At 68.1% G+C, this 14767-nt stretch overlaps 1 protein-coding gene across 4 annotated transcripts in view; it reads right to left on the bottom strand.

Moving 5' to 3' along the window:
* NLGN3 (neuroligin 3) overlaps positions 1 to 14767 on the bottom strand; it is a 124170-nt gene that overhangs the window by 22254 nt on the left and 87149 nt on the right. For all 4 annotated transcript variants that reach the window (XM_075915670.1, XM_075915671.1, XM_075915672.1 and 1 more), the window contains one exon: positions 12937 to 13122. In XM_075915670.1, coding sequence (XP_075771785.1) covers positions 12937 to 13122 — 186 coding nt within the window. The remainder of the gene's footprint in view (positions 1 to 12936; positions 13123 to 14767) is intronic.

Below are 14767 nucleotides of genomic sequence, written 5' to 3'. Positions count from 1 at the left end.
TTGCAGGGAACAGGACTGTGGTCAGCGCGGGAACCCGGGATTCCTTGCAGGGAACCGGACCGTGGTTGGCACGGGAACCTGGGATTCCTTGCAGGAAATTGGCCCGTGGTCGGCGTGGGAACCCGGGATTCCTTGCAGGGAACCGGACTGTGGTCAGCGTGGGAACCCGGGATTCTTTGCAGAGAACCGGACCGTGGTCAGCGCGGGAACCCGGGATTCTTTGCAGGGAACCGGACTGTGGTCAGCGTGGGAACCCGGGATTCCTTGCAGGGAACCGGACTGTGGTCAGCGTGGGAACCCGGGATTCCTTGCAGGGAACCGGACCGTGGTCAGCGCGGGAACCCGGGATTCCTTGCAGGGAACCGGACCGTGGTCAGCGCGGGAACCCGGGATTCCTTGCAGGGAACCGGACCGTGGTCAGCGCGGGAACCCGGGATTCCTTGCAGGGAACCGGACCGTGGTCAGCGCGGGAACCTGGGATTCCTTGCAGGGAACCGGACCGTGGTTGGCACGGGAACCTGGGATTCCTTGCAGGAAATTGGCCCGTGGTCGGCACGGGAACCCGGGATTCCTTGCAGGGAACCGGACCGTGGTCAGCGCGGGAACCCGGGATTCTTTGCAGGGAACCGGACTGTGGTCAGCGTGGGAACCCGGGATTCCTTGCAGGGAACCGGACTGTGGTCAGCGTGGGAACCCGGGATTCTTTGCAGAGAACCGGCCCCCAGTCAGCCTGGGATTCCTTGCAGGGAACCGGACTGTGGTCAGCACGGGAACCCGGGATTCCTTGCAGGGAACCGGCCCCCGGTCAGCGCGGGAACCCGGGATTCCTTGTAGGGAACCGGACCGTGGTCAGCGCCGGAACCCGGGATTCCTTGCAGGGAACCGGACCGTGGTCAGCGTGGGAACCTGGGATTCCTTGCAGGGAACCGGACCATGGTCAGCGCGGGAACCCGAGATTCCTTGTAGGGAACCGGACCGTGGTCAGCGCCGGAACCCGGGATTCCTTGCAGGGAACCAGACCGTAGTCGGCGCGGGAACCCGGGATTCCTTGCAGGGAACCGGACCGTGGTCAGCGTGGGAACCCGGGATTCCTTGCAGGGAACCGGACCGTGGTCGGCACGGGAACCCGGGATTCCTTGCAGGGAAATGGCCCCTGGTCAGCGCAGTAACCCGGGATTCCTTGCAGGGAACCGGACCGTGGTCGGCACGGGAACCTGGGATTCCTTGCAGGGAAATGGCCCCTGGTCGGCACGGGAACCCGGGATTCCTTGCAGGGAAATGGCCCCTGGTCAGCGCAGTAACCCGGGATTCCTTGCAGGGAACCGGACCGTGGTCGGCGCGGGAACCCGGGATTCCTTGCAGGGAAATGGCCCCTGGTCAGCGCAGTAACCCGGGATTCCTTGCAGGGAACCGGACCGTGGTCGGCACGGGAACCCGGGATTCCTTGCAGGGAAATGGCCCGTGGTCAGCATGGGAACCCGGAATGCCTTGCAGGGAACCGGCCCCTGGTCAACGTGGGAGCCCAGGAGCCCTTGCGGGGAACTGGCCTGGTGCTTGGTGGTGGTGGATGCATGGCGCACACCGGAAGTTGGGGCTAGAGGACTCGGTCCCGAGCGACACGACAGGCTGAAGTGGCAGGTCTTGCAGGTGAATGTCTCCAGCCATAGTGTCTGGTGAGCTGGCTCCGACTGCAGACTTTGTAGCGCACAGGTGGACAGCAGGGTGGGGCCCTCAGGGGCGAGCATACGTTCAGTTCCCGCCTCGGTAAGAGCAAGGGGGCCAAGGTTTCTCGAGACGGGGGTGGTCGCTGCTTCCCAAAGGCGTGGCTGGCTGGAAGCGGGGAGGCCGGGGTGCCAGGAGCGGGGAATGTTCATAGCTGAAGACAAACTGAGAGCCCCCGAGCGGTGCATGGGCCCTGCCCCACGCCGATCCATCTTGGGAGCCGTTGTGCTGTGACTGGGGCCTGACGAACACTGAGCCTTGGGCTGTGTGTTGAGCATGAGGCCAGGCGAGCCGGGCTGCTGACAGCGACCCAGCCCCTGTGCAGCGCAGCCAGGGCCCAGGAGGGCCTGCCCAGCACCTGAAGGTGGGGGACTTGTGCTGGTCACACCCCTGTGGCCGCAGGGCCCTTTCGCTCCTAGCACAGGCAGCGCCTAACTCTGAGCCAGCCGCTGCTGGGCCCACGTCCCAGGGTGTTCCAGGAGACGCTGGCCCCCGTCAGTGGCCATAGGCAATTCCTGGGGTGCTGGGAGGGGCCCTCACAGGCCAGGGGCTGCCTGGGTCCCCGTTCTCCCCGCTTCGCGCCTCTGCGGCAGCTGTAGAGTTCTGGGTCAAAGGCCACGGAGCAGCAACTGTTAGCGAGGGGCTGCTGGGTAAAGCCGGCACGGCGCTCTGTTCCCTGCAAGGAATCCACCGCTGCATGACCCGGGCGCCTGAGAGCGCGCTCCCCCCCCCCCCGCCCGCTAATTCCGGAGCCAGGAGCAGCCCTGCAGCCCCTACGGTCGCAAGTAAAGCCCAGGAACCCCCCTCGTCTTCACAGCCCTGCGGCCTGCCCCTCTGCTCCCCCCATCTTCACAGCCCTGTCCCCCCCCAGTCCCTCATCTTCACAGCCCTGCGGCCTGCCCCTCTGCTCCCCCGTCTTCACAGCCCTGTCCCCCCAGCCCCTCGTCTTCACAGCCCTGCGGCCTGCCCCTCTGCTCCCCCCATCTTCACAGCCCTGTCCCCCCCCAGTCCCTCGTCTTCACAGCCCCGCGGCCTGCCCCTCTGCTCCCCCCATCTTCACAGCCCTGTCCCCCCCCAGTCCCTCATCTTCACAGCCCTGCGGCCTGCCCCTCTGCTCCCCCGTCTTCACAGCCCTGTCCCCCCAGCCCCTCGTCTTCACAGCCCTGCGGCCTGCCCCTCTGCTCCCCCCATCTTCACAGCCCTGTCCCCCCCCAGTCCCTCATCTTCACAGCCCTGCGGCCTGCCCCTCTGCTCCCCCCATCTTCACAGCCCTGTCCCCCCCCAGCCCCTCGTCTTCACAGCCCTGCGGCCTGCCCCTCTGCTCCCCCCATCTTCACAGCCCTGTCCCCCCCCAGTCCCTCGTCTTCACAGCCCCGCGGCCTGCCCCTCTGCTCCCCCCATCTTCACAGCCCTGTCCCCCCAGCCCCTCGTCTTCACAGCCCCACGGCCTGCCCCTCTGCTCCCCCCATCTTCACAGCCCTGTCCCCCCAGCCCCTCGTCTTCACAGCCCCGCGGCCTGCCCCTCTGCTCCCCCGTCTTCACAGCCCTGTCCCCCCCAGCCCCTCGTCTTCACAGCCCCGCGGCCTGCCCCTCTGCTCCCCCGTCTTCACAGCCCTGTCCCCCCCAGCCCCTCGTCTTCACAGCCCTGCGGCCTGCCCCTCTGCTCCCCCGTCTTCACAGCCCTGTCCCCCCAGCCCCTCGTCTTCACAGCCCTGCGGCCTGCCCCTCTGCTCCCCCGTCTTCACAGCCCTGTCCCCCCAGCCCCTCGTCTTCACAGCCCCGCGGCCTGCCCCTCTGCTCCCCCGTCTTCACAGCCCTGTCCCCCCAGCCCCTCGTCTTCACAGCCCTGCGGCCTGCCCCTCTGCTCCCCCGTCTTCACAGCCCTGTCCCCCCAGCCCCTCGTCTTCACAGCCCCGCGGCCTGCCCCTCTGCTCCCCCGTCTTCACAGCCCTGTCCCCCCCCAGTCCCTCATCTTCACAGCCCTGCGGCCTGCCCCTCTGCTCCCCCGTCTTCACAGCCCTGTCCCCCCAGCCCCTCGTCTTCACAGCCCTGCGGCCTGCCCCTCTGCTCCCCCGTCTTCACAGCCCTGTCCCCCCAGCCCCTCGTCTTCACAGCCCTGCGGCCTGCCCCTCTGCTCCCCCGTCTTCACAGCCCTGTCCCCCCAGCCCCTCGTCTTCACAGCCCTGCGGCCTGCCCCTCTGCTCCCCTGTCTTCACAGCCCTGTCCCCCCAGCCCCTCGTCTTCACAGCCCTGCGGCCTGCCCCTCTGCTCCCCCGTCTTCACAGCCCTGTCCTCCCAGCCCCTCGTCTTCACAGCCCTGCGGCCTGCCCCTCTGCTCCCCCGTCTTCACAGCCCTGTCCCCCCAGCCCCTCGTCTTCACAGCCCCGCGGCCTGCCCCTCTGCTCCCCCGTCTTCACAGCCCTGTCCCCCCCAGCCCCTCGTCTTAACAGCCCCGCGGCCTGCCCCTCTGCTCCCCCGTCTTCACAGCCCTGTCCCCCCAGCCCCTCGTCTTCACAGCCCTGCGGCCTGCCCCTCTGCTCCCCCGTCTTCACAGCCCTGTCCCCCCCAGCCCCTCGTCTTCACAGCCCCGCGGCCTGCCCCTCTGCTCCCCCGTCTTCACAGCCCTGTCCCCCCCCAGTCCATCTTCACAGCCCTGCGGCCTGCCCCTCTGCTCCCCCGTCTTCACAGCCCTGTCCCCCCCCAGTCCATCTTCACAGCCCTGCGGCCTGCCCCTCTGCTCCTCCGTCTTCACAGCCCTGTCCCCCCAGCCCCTCGTCTTCACAGTCCTGTCCCCCCAGCCCCTCGTCTTCACAGCCCTGCGGCCTGCCCCTCTGCTCCCCCGTCTTCACAGCCCTGTCCCCCCAGCCCCTCGTCTTCACAGCCCCGCGGCCTGCCCCTCTGCTCCCCCGTCTTCACAGCCCTGTCCCTCCCAGCCCCTCGTCTTCACAGCCCCGCGGCCTGCCCCTCTGCTCCCCCGTCTTCACAGCCCTGTCCCCCCCCAGTCCCTCATCTTCACAGCCCTGCGGCCTGCCCCTCTGCTCCCCCGTCTTCACAGCCCTGTCCCCCCCAGCCCCTCGTCTTCACAGCCCCGCGGCCTGCCCCTCTGCTCCCCCGTCTTCACAGCCCTGTCCCCCCAGCCCCTCGTCTTCACAGCCCTGCGGCCTGCCCCTCTGCTCCTCCGTCTTCACAGCCCTGTCCCCCCCAGCCCCGCGGCCTGCCCCTCTGCTCCCCCGTCTTCACAGCCCTGTCCCCCCCAGCCCCTCGTCTTCACAGCCCCGCGGCCTGCCCCTCTGCTCCCCCGTCTTCACAGCCCTGTCCCCCCAGCCCCTCGTCTTCACAGCCCTGCGGCCTGCCCCTCTGCTCCCCCGTCTTCACAGCCCTGTCCCCCCCAGCCCCTCGTCTTCACAGCCCTGCGGCCTGCCCCTCTGCTCCCCCGTCGTCACAGTCCTGTCCCCCCAGCCCCTCGTCTTCACAGCCCCGCAGCCTGCCCCTCTGCTCCCCCGTCTTCACAGCCCTGTCCCCCCCAGCCCCTCGTCTTCACAGCCCCGCGGCCTGCCCTTCTGCTCCCCCCATCTTCACAGCCCTGTCCCCCCCAGCCCCTCGTCTTCACAGCCCCGTGGCCTGCCCCTCTGCTCCCCCGTCTTCACAGCCCTGTCCCCCCAGCCCCTCATCTTCACAGCCCCGCGGCCTGCCCCTCTGCTCCCCCGTCTTCACAGCCCTGTCCCCCCAGCCCCTCGTCTTCACAGCCCCGCGGCCTGCCCCTCTGCTCCCCCGTCTTCACAGCCCTGTCCCCCCAGCCCCTCGTCTTCACAGCCCTGCGGCCTGCCCCTCTGCTCCCCCGTCTTCACAGCCCTGTCCCCCCAGCCCCTCGTCTTCACAGCCCCGCGGCCTGCCCCTCTGCTCCCCCGCCTTCACAGCCCTGTCCCCCCAGCCCCTCGTCTTCACAGCCCCGCGACCTGCCCCTCTGCTCCCCCGTTTTCACAGCCCTGTCCCCCCAGCCCCTCGTCTTCACAGCCCCGCGGCTTGCCCCTCTGCTCCCCCGTTTTCACAGCCCTGTCCCCCCAGCCCCTCGTCTTCACAGCCCCGCGGCCTGCCCCTCTGCTCCCCCGTCTTCACAGCCCTGTCCCCCCAGCCCCTCGTCTTCACAGCCCCGCGGCCTGCCCCTCTGCTCCCCCGTCTTCACAGCCCTGTCCCCCCAGCCCCTCGTCTTCACAGCCCCGCGGCCTGCCCCTCTGCTCCTCCGTCTTCACAGTCCTGTCCCCCCAGCCCCTCGTCTTCACAGCCCTGCGGCCTGCCCCTCTGCTCCCCCATCTTCACAGCCCTGTCCCCCCAGCCCCTCGTCTTCACAGCCCTGCGGCCTGCCCCTCTGCTCCCCCGTCTTCACAGCCCTGTCCCCCCAGCCCCTCGTCTTCACAGCCCTGCGGCCTGCCCCTCTGCTCCCCCGTCTTCACAGCCCTGTCCCCCCCCAGTCCCTCGTCTTCACAGCCCCGCGGCCTGCCCCTCTGCTCCCCCATCTTCACAGCCCTGTCCCCCCAGCCCCTCGTCTTCACAGCCCTGCGGCCTGCCCCTCTGCTCCCCCGTCTTCACAGCCCTGTCCCCCCAGCCCCTCGTCTTCACAGCCCTGCGGCCTGCCCCTCTGCTCCCCCGTCTTCACAGCCCTGTCCCCCCCCAGTCCCTCGTCTTCACAGCCCTGCGGCCTGCCCCTCTGCTCCCCCGTCTTCACAGCCCTGTCCCCCCCCAGTCCCTCGTCTTCACAGCCCCGCGGCCTGCCCCTCTGCTCCCCCCATCTTCACAGCCCTGTCCCCCCAGCCCCTCGTCTTCACAGCCCCGCGGCCTGCCCCTCTGCTCCCCCGTCTTCACAGCCCTGTCCCCCCCAGCCCGTCGTCTTTACAGCCCCGCGGCCTGCCCCTCTGCTCCCCCCATCTTCACAGCCCTGTCCCCCCAGCCCCTCGTCTTCACAGCCCTGCGGCCTGCCCCTCTACTCCCCCGTCTTCACAGCCCTGTCCCCCCCCAGCCCCTCGTCTTCACAGCCCCGCGGCCTGCCCCTCTGCTCCCCCGTCTTCACAGCCCTGTCCCCCCAGCCCCTCGTCTTCACAGCCCCGCGGCCTGCCCCTCTGCTCCCCCGTCTTCACAGCCCTGTCCCCCCAGCCCCTCGTCTTCACAGCCCCGCGGCCTGCCCCTCTGCTCCCCCGTCTTCACAGCCCTGTCCCCCCAGCCCCTCGTCTTCACAGCCCTGCGGCCTGCCCCTCTGCTCCCCCGTCTTCACAGCCCTGTCCCCCCAGCCCCTCGTCTTCACAGCCCTGCGGCCTGCCCCTCTGCTCCCCCGTCTTCACAGCCCTGTCCCCCCAGCCCCTCGTCTTCACAGCCCCGCGGCCTGCCCCTCTGCTCCCCCGTCTTCACAGTCCTGTCCCCCCAGCCCCTCGTCTTCACAGCCCCGCGGCCTGCCCCTCTGCTCCCCCGTCTTCACAGCCCTGTCCCCCCAGCCCCTCGTCTTCACAGCCCCGCGGCCTGCCCCTCTGCTCCTCCGTCTTCACAGCCCTGTCCCCCCCAGCCCCTCGTCTTCACAGCCCTGCGGCCTGCCCCTCTGCTCCCCCGTCTTCACAGTCCTGTCCCCCCAGCCCCTCGTCTTCACAGCCCTGCGGCCTGCCCCTCTGCTCCCCCGTCTTCACAGCCCTGTCCCCCCCAGCCCCGCGGCCTGCCCCTCTGCTCCCCCCTGCACGCACACACCCCCGCCCACTCACACACACCCGCACACACACACCCGCGCCTATGCCCGCACACCCACTCACACAGCGGTCCACATGCACACACCCACACCCATGCCCACTCACACCTGCGCCTATACAACCACACACACATGCCTACGAACATGCCCACTCACACCGGTCCAGACGCACACACCTATGCACATGCCCACTCACACTCGTCCACGCACACCTGCATGCACACGCCTAAGCATGCACCTCTGCACCCCATGCCCTCCCCCCATGGATACCTGCAGGCTCCCCACACCCTCCCCCCCACAGATATCTGTATGCACCCCCAAATCCCACCTCTGCATGGTCAGGCCCAAAGAGGTCTCCCCATGTGGCTGTTTCCCGCCTCCACATATTCCCCTCTCCCCAGCTCGCTGTATCCCTCGCTGTGCCTCTTGGCCACCCCAGGTACCTGGGCCCAGCCCTATGCCTCACCTCCGCCACATTTCAGGGACATACACACGCCCCGGGGCGCTTGTCCCTGGCCCTGGCCAGCCGCGGCATTCGGAGGCAGCCTGGCCCATGTGAGTTCGCCTGTGCTGCTTCCTGGGTTCTGAAAGGAAATGCGACTGTTTGGGCTCTTCTGGAAACCCTGCTGGGGGTGTTCCCAGGGCCCTGCAGAGCCCTTCTAGGCAGAGACAGTAGGCCCAGCTCGCCAGGCAGGCATTTCACACCCCTGTGGGACCAGCCTGTGCCTGCTCCTGAGGGGCACGTGCTACCATGCACCGGGCAGGCTGGGCAGCGGGGAAAGCCCTCCCATCTGTGGAGACAGCCTGCGTTTCCAGCTGCATGCAGACTTACAAAGGCAGTGTGTCTGGGGGGGATGGGGGTGCCCTGGCAGGAGGAGGGGCCTACAATGGGGGACTGGGCGTGTGCGCTTTTGGGGGGGTGCCCCTGGCAGGGGGAGGAACCTAAAACCAGGGGGACCGGGCGTGTGTGCTGAGCCCTGGCAGGGGGAGGAGCCTACGACCGGGGGGGACCGGGCGTGTGCGCTCTCGGGGGGGGGGCACCCTGGCAGGGGGAGGAACCTAAAACCAGGGGGACCGGGCGTGTGTGCTGAGCCCTGGCAGGGGGAGGAGCCTACGACCGGGGGGGACCGGGTGTGTGCGCTCTTGGGGGGGGGGGCGCCCTGGCAGGGGGAGGAACCTACGACCGGGGGACCGGGCGTGTGTGCTGAGCCCTGGCAGGGGGAGGAGCCTACGACCGGGGGGACCAGGCGTGTGTGCTGAGCCCTGGCAGGGGGAGGAGCCTACGACCGGGGGGGACCGGGCGTGTGTGCTCTCAGGGGGGGGCGCCCTGGCAGGGGGAGGAGCCTATGACCGGGGGGGACCGGGCGTGTGCGCTCTCGGGGGGGGGGCCCTGGCAGGGGGAGGAGCCTACGACCGGGGGGACCAGGCGTGTGTGCTGAGCCCTGGCAGGGGGAGGAGCCTACGACCGGGGGGGAACCGGGCGTGTGCGCTCTCGGGGGGGGCGCCCTGGCAGGGAGAGGAGCCTACGACCAGGGGACCGGGCGTGTGCGCTCTCGGGGGGGGGCCCTGGCAGGGGGAGGAGCCTACGACCGGGGGGACCAGGCGTGTGTGCTGAGCCCTGGCAGGGGGAGGAGCCTACGACCGGGGGGGACCGGGTGTGTGCGCTCTTGGGGGGGGGCGCCCTGGCAGGGGGAGGAACCTACGACCGGGGGACCGGGCGTGTGTGCTGAGCCCTGGCAGGGGGAGGAGCCTACGACCGGGGGGACCAGGCGTGTGTGCTGAGCCCTGGCAGGGGGAGGAGCCTACGACCGGGGGGGACCGGGCGTGTGCGCTCTCGGGGGGGGCGCCCTGGCAGGGAGAGGAGCCTACGACCAGGGGACCGGGCGTGTGCGCTCTCGGGGGGGGGGGCCCTGGCAGGGGGAGGAGCCTACGACCGGGGGGACCAGGCGTGTGTGCTGAGCCCTGGCAGGGGGAGGAGCCTACGACCGGGGGGGACCGGGTGTGTGCGCTCTCGGGGGGGGGGGGCCCTGGCAGGGGGAGGAGCCTACGACCGGGGGGACCAGGCGTGTGTGCTGAGCCCTGGCAGGGGGAGGAGCCTACGACCGGGGGGGGACCGGGCGTGTGCGCTCTCGGGGGGGGGCGCCCTGGCAGGGAGAGGAGCCTACGACCAGGGGACCGGGCGTGTGCGCTCTCGGGGGGGGGCCCTGGCAGGGGGAGGAGCCTACGACCGGGGGGACCAGGCGTGTGTGCTGAGCCCTGGCAGGGGGAGGAGCCTACGACCGGGGGGGACCGGGCGTGTGCGCTCTCGGGGGGGGGGGGCGCCCTGGCAGGGGGAGGAGCCTACGACCGGGGGGGACCGGGCGTGTGCGCTCTCGGGGGGGGGGGGCGCCCTGGCAGGGGGAGGAGCCTACGACCGGGGGGGACCGGGCGTGTGCGCTCTCGGGGGGGGGCCCTGGCAGGGGGAGGAGCCTACGACCGGGGGGACCAGGCGTGTGTGCTGAGCCCTGGCAGGGGGAGGAGCCTACGACCGGGGGGGACCGGGCGTGTGCGCTCTCGGGGGGGGGGGCGCCCTGGCAGGGGGAGGAGCCTACGACCGGGGGGGACCGGGCATGTGCGCTCTCGGGGGGGGGCGCCCTGGCAGGGAGAGGAGCCTACGACCGGGGGGGACCGGGCGTGTGCGCTCTCGGGGGGGGGGGCGCCCTGGCAGGGGGAGGAGCCTACGACCGGGGGGGACCGGGCGTGTGCGCTCTCGGGGGGGGGCCCTGGCAGGGGGAGGAGCCTACGACCGGGGGGACCGGGCGTGTGTGCTGAGCCCTGGCAGGGGGAGGAGCCTACGACCGGGGGGGACCGGGCGTGTGCGCTCTCGGGGGGGGGGGGGCGCCCTGGCAGGGGGAGGAGCCTACGACCGGGGGGGGACCGGGCATGTGCGCTCTCGGGGGGGGGCGCCCTGGCAGGGAGAGGAGCCTACGACCGGGGGGGACCGGGCGTGTGCGCTCTCGGGGGGGGGGGGCGCCCTGGCAGGGGGAGGAGCCTACGACCAGGGGACCGGGCGTGTGCGCTCTCGGGGGGGGGCGCCCTGGCAGGGGGAGGAGCCTACGACCGGGGGGGACCGGGCATGTGCGCTCTCGGGGGGGGGCGCCCTGGCAGGGGGAGGAGCCTACGACCAGGGGACCGGGCGTGTGCGCTCTCGGGGGGGGGGGTGCCCTGGCAGGAGGAGGAGCCTACGACCGGGGGGGACCGGGCGTGTGCGCTCTCGGGGGGGGCGCCCTGGCAGGGGGAGGAGCCTACGACCAGGGGACCGGGCGTGTGCACTTTCGGGGCAGGACTCCCCAGCTGGCAGGAAGCTCCCTTGCTGCTGAGGGCTGCCATTTGCATGCCCAGGGCTGCGCGCTGGCGTGGGACGAAGTGGTGCGTGCCAGCTCCGAGCTGGAACAGGAGAGCAAGGCCCACAAGGCCCGGAGCATCACCGCTGTGCTGGCAGCAGCTGGTGGCTGGTGAATAAGCAGCGGGGAGAGTTATCCCAGATGTTTGGGCCCCCCCAGGTTGGCATATGCTGCTCATATCTCGGGGGCAAAGGGCTGGGCTGAGGCCCCCCGGCCACTGGATGGGTCGGGGTGCGGATGTCATGAGGCTGCGTTTCCCACTGTTCCACTTTGCAGTAAGGTTCAGGCTGGGCTCCAGGTGCGGGGCTGTGCCCCAAGGCAGTGGGCTTCACCCTTTTTCATTCGCGAGCCCCGGGAACATTTTGTTGAGAAAAAAAACAAACAAAAAAACCCCACGCTGGGCTGCCAAAATGCAGTCGCGGCCCCTTTAATTGCCGGGCCCCAGGGGCTGCGCACCGCTGCTCTCAGGGCACGTCTACACTAGCCCCTCGTTCGATCTAGGGAGGCTAATGAGGGCGACTGAAATTGCAAATTGGCATGTTCCCGGCCAGTGGCCATTTTAGAAATTGACTAGCCCGGAGTAACTGCCCGCTCTACCCGCGGCAGCGAACCGGGTTCCGAATTAAAGCCCTAAATCGAATTAGCTGCTGTTCCTCCTAGAATGAGGTTTGCCAATTTGTATTCAATTTCTAAAATGGCGACCGGTGGGAACATGCTAATGAAGCGCGGGATATTTAAATCCCACGCTTCATTTGCAATTTCGATCACCCTCATTAGTTTCCTTAGATCGAACTAGGGGGCTCGTGTAGACATGCCCTAAGGGGCGGGGACATCTGCCGCTGGCTGTTGCTGTCAGTGTCGACACGCCAGCCCCTCGGCTCCAGCAAAGTCTGATCAAAGCCCCATCTACACAGCTCTTGCAGTGCCCTGGTGTGAGCCCCATTGGCACAAGTGTGTGGGCCTCATGCAGGGGGCTCTCAGCAGGAGCAGTGTCTGCACAGACGGGGGCTGCGAAGCTGGGCACACAACCCTGGAGAACGTAATTCTACGGGAGGCTGAATTCTGTGACAGGGCAGAGTTAAGGTTACTTGGAGGCCTTGGCTCTCCCTTTCCTACAGGTCTGGAGTGCTGCTGCTCTGTGCTTTTCCCAGGCTCAGACTGGGCTCGGGGAGAACGGCTTCTCTGCAGCGTCTCAGCCGCAGCTGGCGGGTCCTCTCCGGTGTAGCACAGCTCTCCTCCGGGGCCTGAGAGGAAGCTGAGAGCAGCTTGCAGCTGGCGCTCCCCCAGCCAGTTCCGTCCTCTCTCTGCTTTGCACCGGCGGGGGGGGGGGGGGGGGGCTAGTCACCAGAGCACCCCGGGCGGGCTCGCAGCCCAGCTCAACGGCGCTTCACGCTGCCTGGGCCCGGGACCACGGGGCTGAGCTGCTGCAGGGGGACTCTGGCCAGTCATATTTCCACGGCTTGGCCTCGGGGGCCGAGATGCAGCCTCGTGCCAGTCGGGATTGGCAGCTCTGGCCCCGAACCCCAGCTCGGCACCCAGCGTGCTCCCTGCCTCACACGCCAGCTTGAGGGCCAGGGCGGTCCAGCTGGCCGAGGGGAGGGCTGGGGAAGTGCAGGACAGCTCACCAAGGGGAGGTGAAGGGAGGAGAGGGGAGGGGAGGGCCAGCTCACCAAGGGGAGCGGAGGGGAGGGAAGGGGAGGAGCGGGCCAGCGAGGGGAGGGGCGGGCCAGCTCACCAAGGGGAGCGGAGGGGAGGGAAGGGGAGGAGCGGGCCAGCTCACCAAGGGGAGGGGCGGGGAGGGGCGGGCCAGCGAAGGGAGGGGAGGGGCGGGCCAGCTCACCAAGGGGAGCGGAGGGGAGGGAAGGGGAGGAGCGGGCCAGCTCACCAAGGGGAGGGGCGGGGAGGGGCGGGCCAGCCAAGGGAGGGGAGGGGCGGGCCAGCTCACCAAGGGGAGCGGAGGGGAGGGAAGGGGAGGGGCGGGCCAGCTCGTCGCAGCGAGGGAAGGGGAGGGGAGGGTCAGCTACACTCTACCTGCACCAGGGCCTGCGCCGGCCCAGCGGGCACAGGGCAGAAGCCTCGGCCTGGCAGGGGGCAGGCGGCGCTTACCTTCCGAGTGGTGGGACAGCGTGAGCAGGCTGACGCAGGAGGCGCCGATGCCCGAGCCGAAGACGGTGATGCGCAGCGGGTCGCCCCCGAAGAAAGCGATGTTCTCGCTGACCCAGCGCAGCGCCTGGATCTGGTCCAGCAGCCCGTAGTTCCCTTTGGCCGCCTGGTCCCCAGTGCTCAGGAAGCCTGCGGCCAAACAGAGCCCCCTCAGCACATGCCCAGCCCTGGCCCCTCGACTCCTGCAGGCAGGCCGTGCTCTCAGCCCCTGGGCTCCCCTTTGGCTATGAGCCGCCAGGTTTGTAACAATACGGCTTTTCTGTACCCATGCTGCAAGGCCCGAAGCAAAGCCTCCCTCTGCAGCCGGAGTGGAGAGCAGCAGCCATTAGCCTTAGGCCTAGAGTCGCAGACTCGCATTGCATTAAAATAGAGTCACACCCGGCTGTGAGGAGGGGATTTGTCCTAATAGCCCCCCACTGTCATAGAACCCTAGAATCCCAGAGTGGGAAGAGCCCTCAGGAGTCATCAAGTCCAGCTCCCTGCCCAAGGCAGGACCAATCCCAGCTCAATCAACCGGCCAGGGCTTTGTCAAGCCGAGACTTAAACACCTCTAGGGATGGAGACTCCACCCTCCCTAGGGAACCCAGCCCAGTGTTTCCCCACCCACCTAGTGAAATAGTTTTTCCTAATATCCAACCTGGACCTCTCCCACCACAACTTGAGACCTTTGCTCCTTGTTCTGCCATCTGCCCCCACTGAGAACAGCCTCTCTCCATCCTCTCTGGAACCTCCCTTCAGGAAGTTGAAGGCTGCTATGAAATCCCCCCTCACTCTTCTCTTCTGCAGACTAAACAAGCCCAAATCCCTCAGTCTCTCCTCGTAGGTCATGTGCTCCAGCCCCCTAATCATTTTGGTTGCCCTCCGCTGGACCCTCTCCAATGCGTCCGCATCCTTTTTGTAGTGGGGGACCCAGAACTGGACACAATACTCCAGATGTGGCCTCACCAGAGCCGAATAAAGGGGAATAATCACTTCTCTGGATCTGCTGGCAATGCTCCTCCTAATGCCTCCTAATCTGCCATTAGCCTTCTTGGCTACAAGGGCGCCCTGTTGACTCATATCCAGCTTCTCATCCGCTGTAACCCCCAGGTCCTTTTCTGCAGAACTGCTGCTCAGCCCGTCGGTCCCCAGCCTGTATCAATACTTGGGATTCTTCCGTCCCAAGTGCAGGACTCTACACTTGTCCTTGTTGAACCTCAGCAGATTTCTTGTGGCCCAATCCTCCAATTTGTCTAATTCACTCTGAACCCTCTCCCTGCCCTCCAGCGTATCTACCTCTCCCCCCAGCTTAGTGTCATCTGTGAACTTGCTGAGGGTGCAATCCATCCCCTCAGCCAGGTCATTAATAAAGATATTGAACAAAACCGGTCCTAGAACCGAGCCTTGGGGCACTCCACTAGAAACCGACCCCCATCCTGACATCGAGCCATTGATCACTACCCGCTGGGCCCGGCCTTCTAGCCATCTTTCTATCCATCTTACCGTCCATTTATCCAATCCATGTTCCCTTAACTTGCTGGCAAGAATATTGTGGGAGACCGTATCAAAAGCCTTGCTAAAGTCAAGGTACAGGCAGTCCCCGAGTCACGTGGATCCAACTTACGTCAGATCCCTACATACGAACGGGGCTTTTCTCGCCGCAGAGGACGCAGGCGGCGGGACTGCCCATACGTGCTGCGGTCCCTCCGCCCGCGTCCTCCACGGCGAGAAAAGCTGCTCCGCGTCTCCCTGGTATGCTGGGGGCGGGGGCAGACCAGGCTTTTTTTGCTGCGGA

Source organism: Pelodiscus sinensis, unplaced genomic scaffold (genome assembly GCF_049634645.1).
Source record: "Pelodiscus sinensis isolate JC-2024 unplaced genomic scaffold, ASM4963464v1 ctg151, whole genome shotgun sequence".
In the NCBI taxonomy this organism is placed as follows: Eukaryota; Metazoa; Chordata; order Testudines; family Trionychidae; genus Pelodiscus; species Pelodiscus sinensis.
Note: the sequence above shows the minus strand (reverse complement) of the source record. Positions and strands in the feature narration are given on the sequence as shown.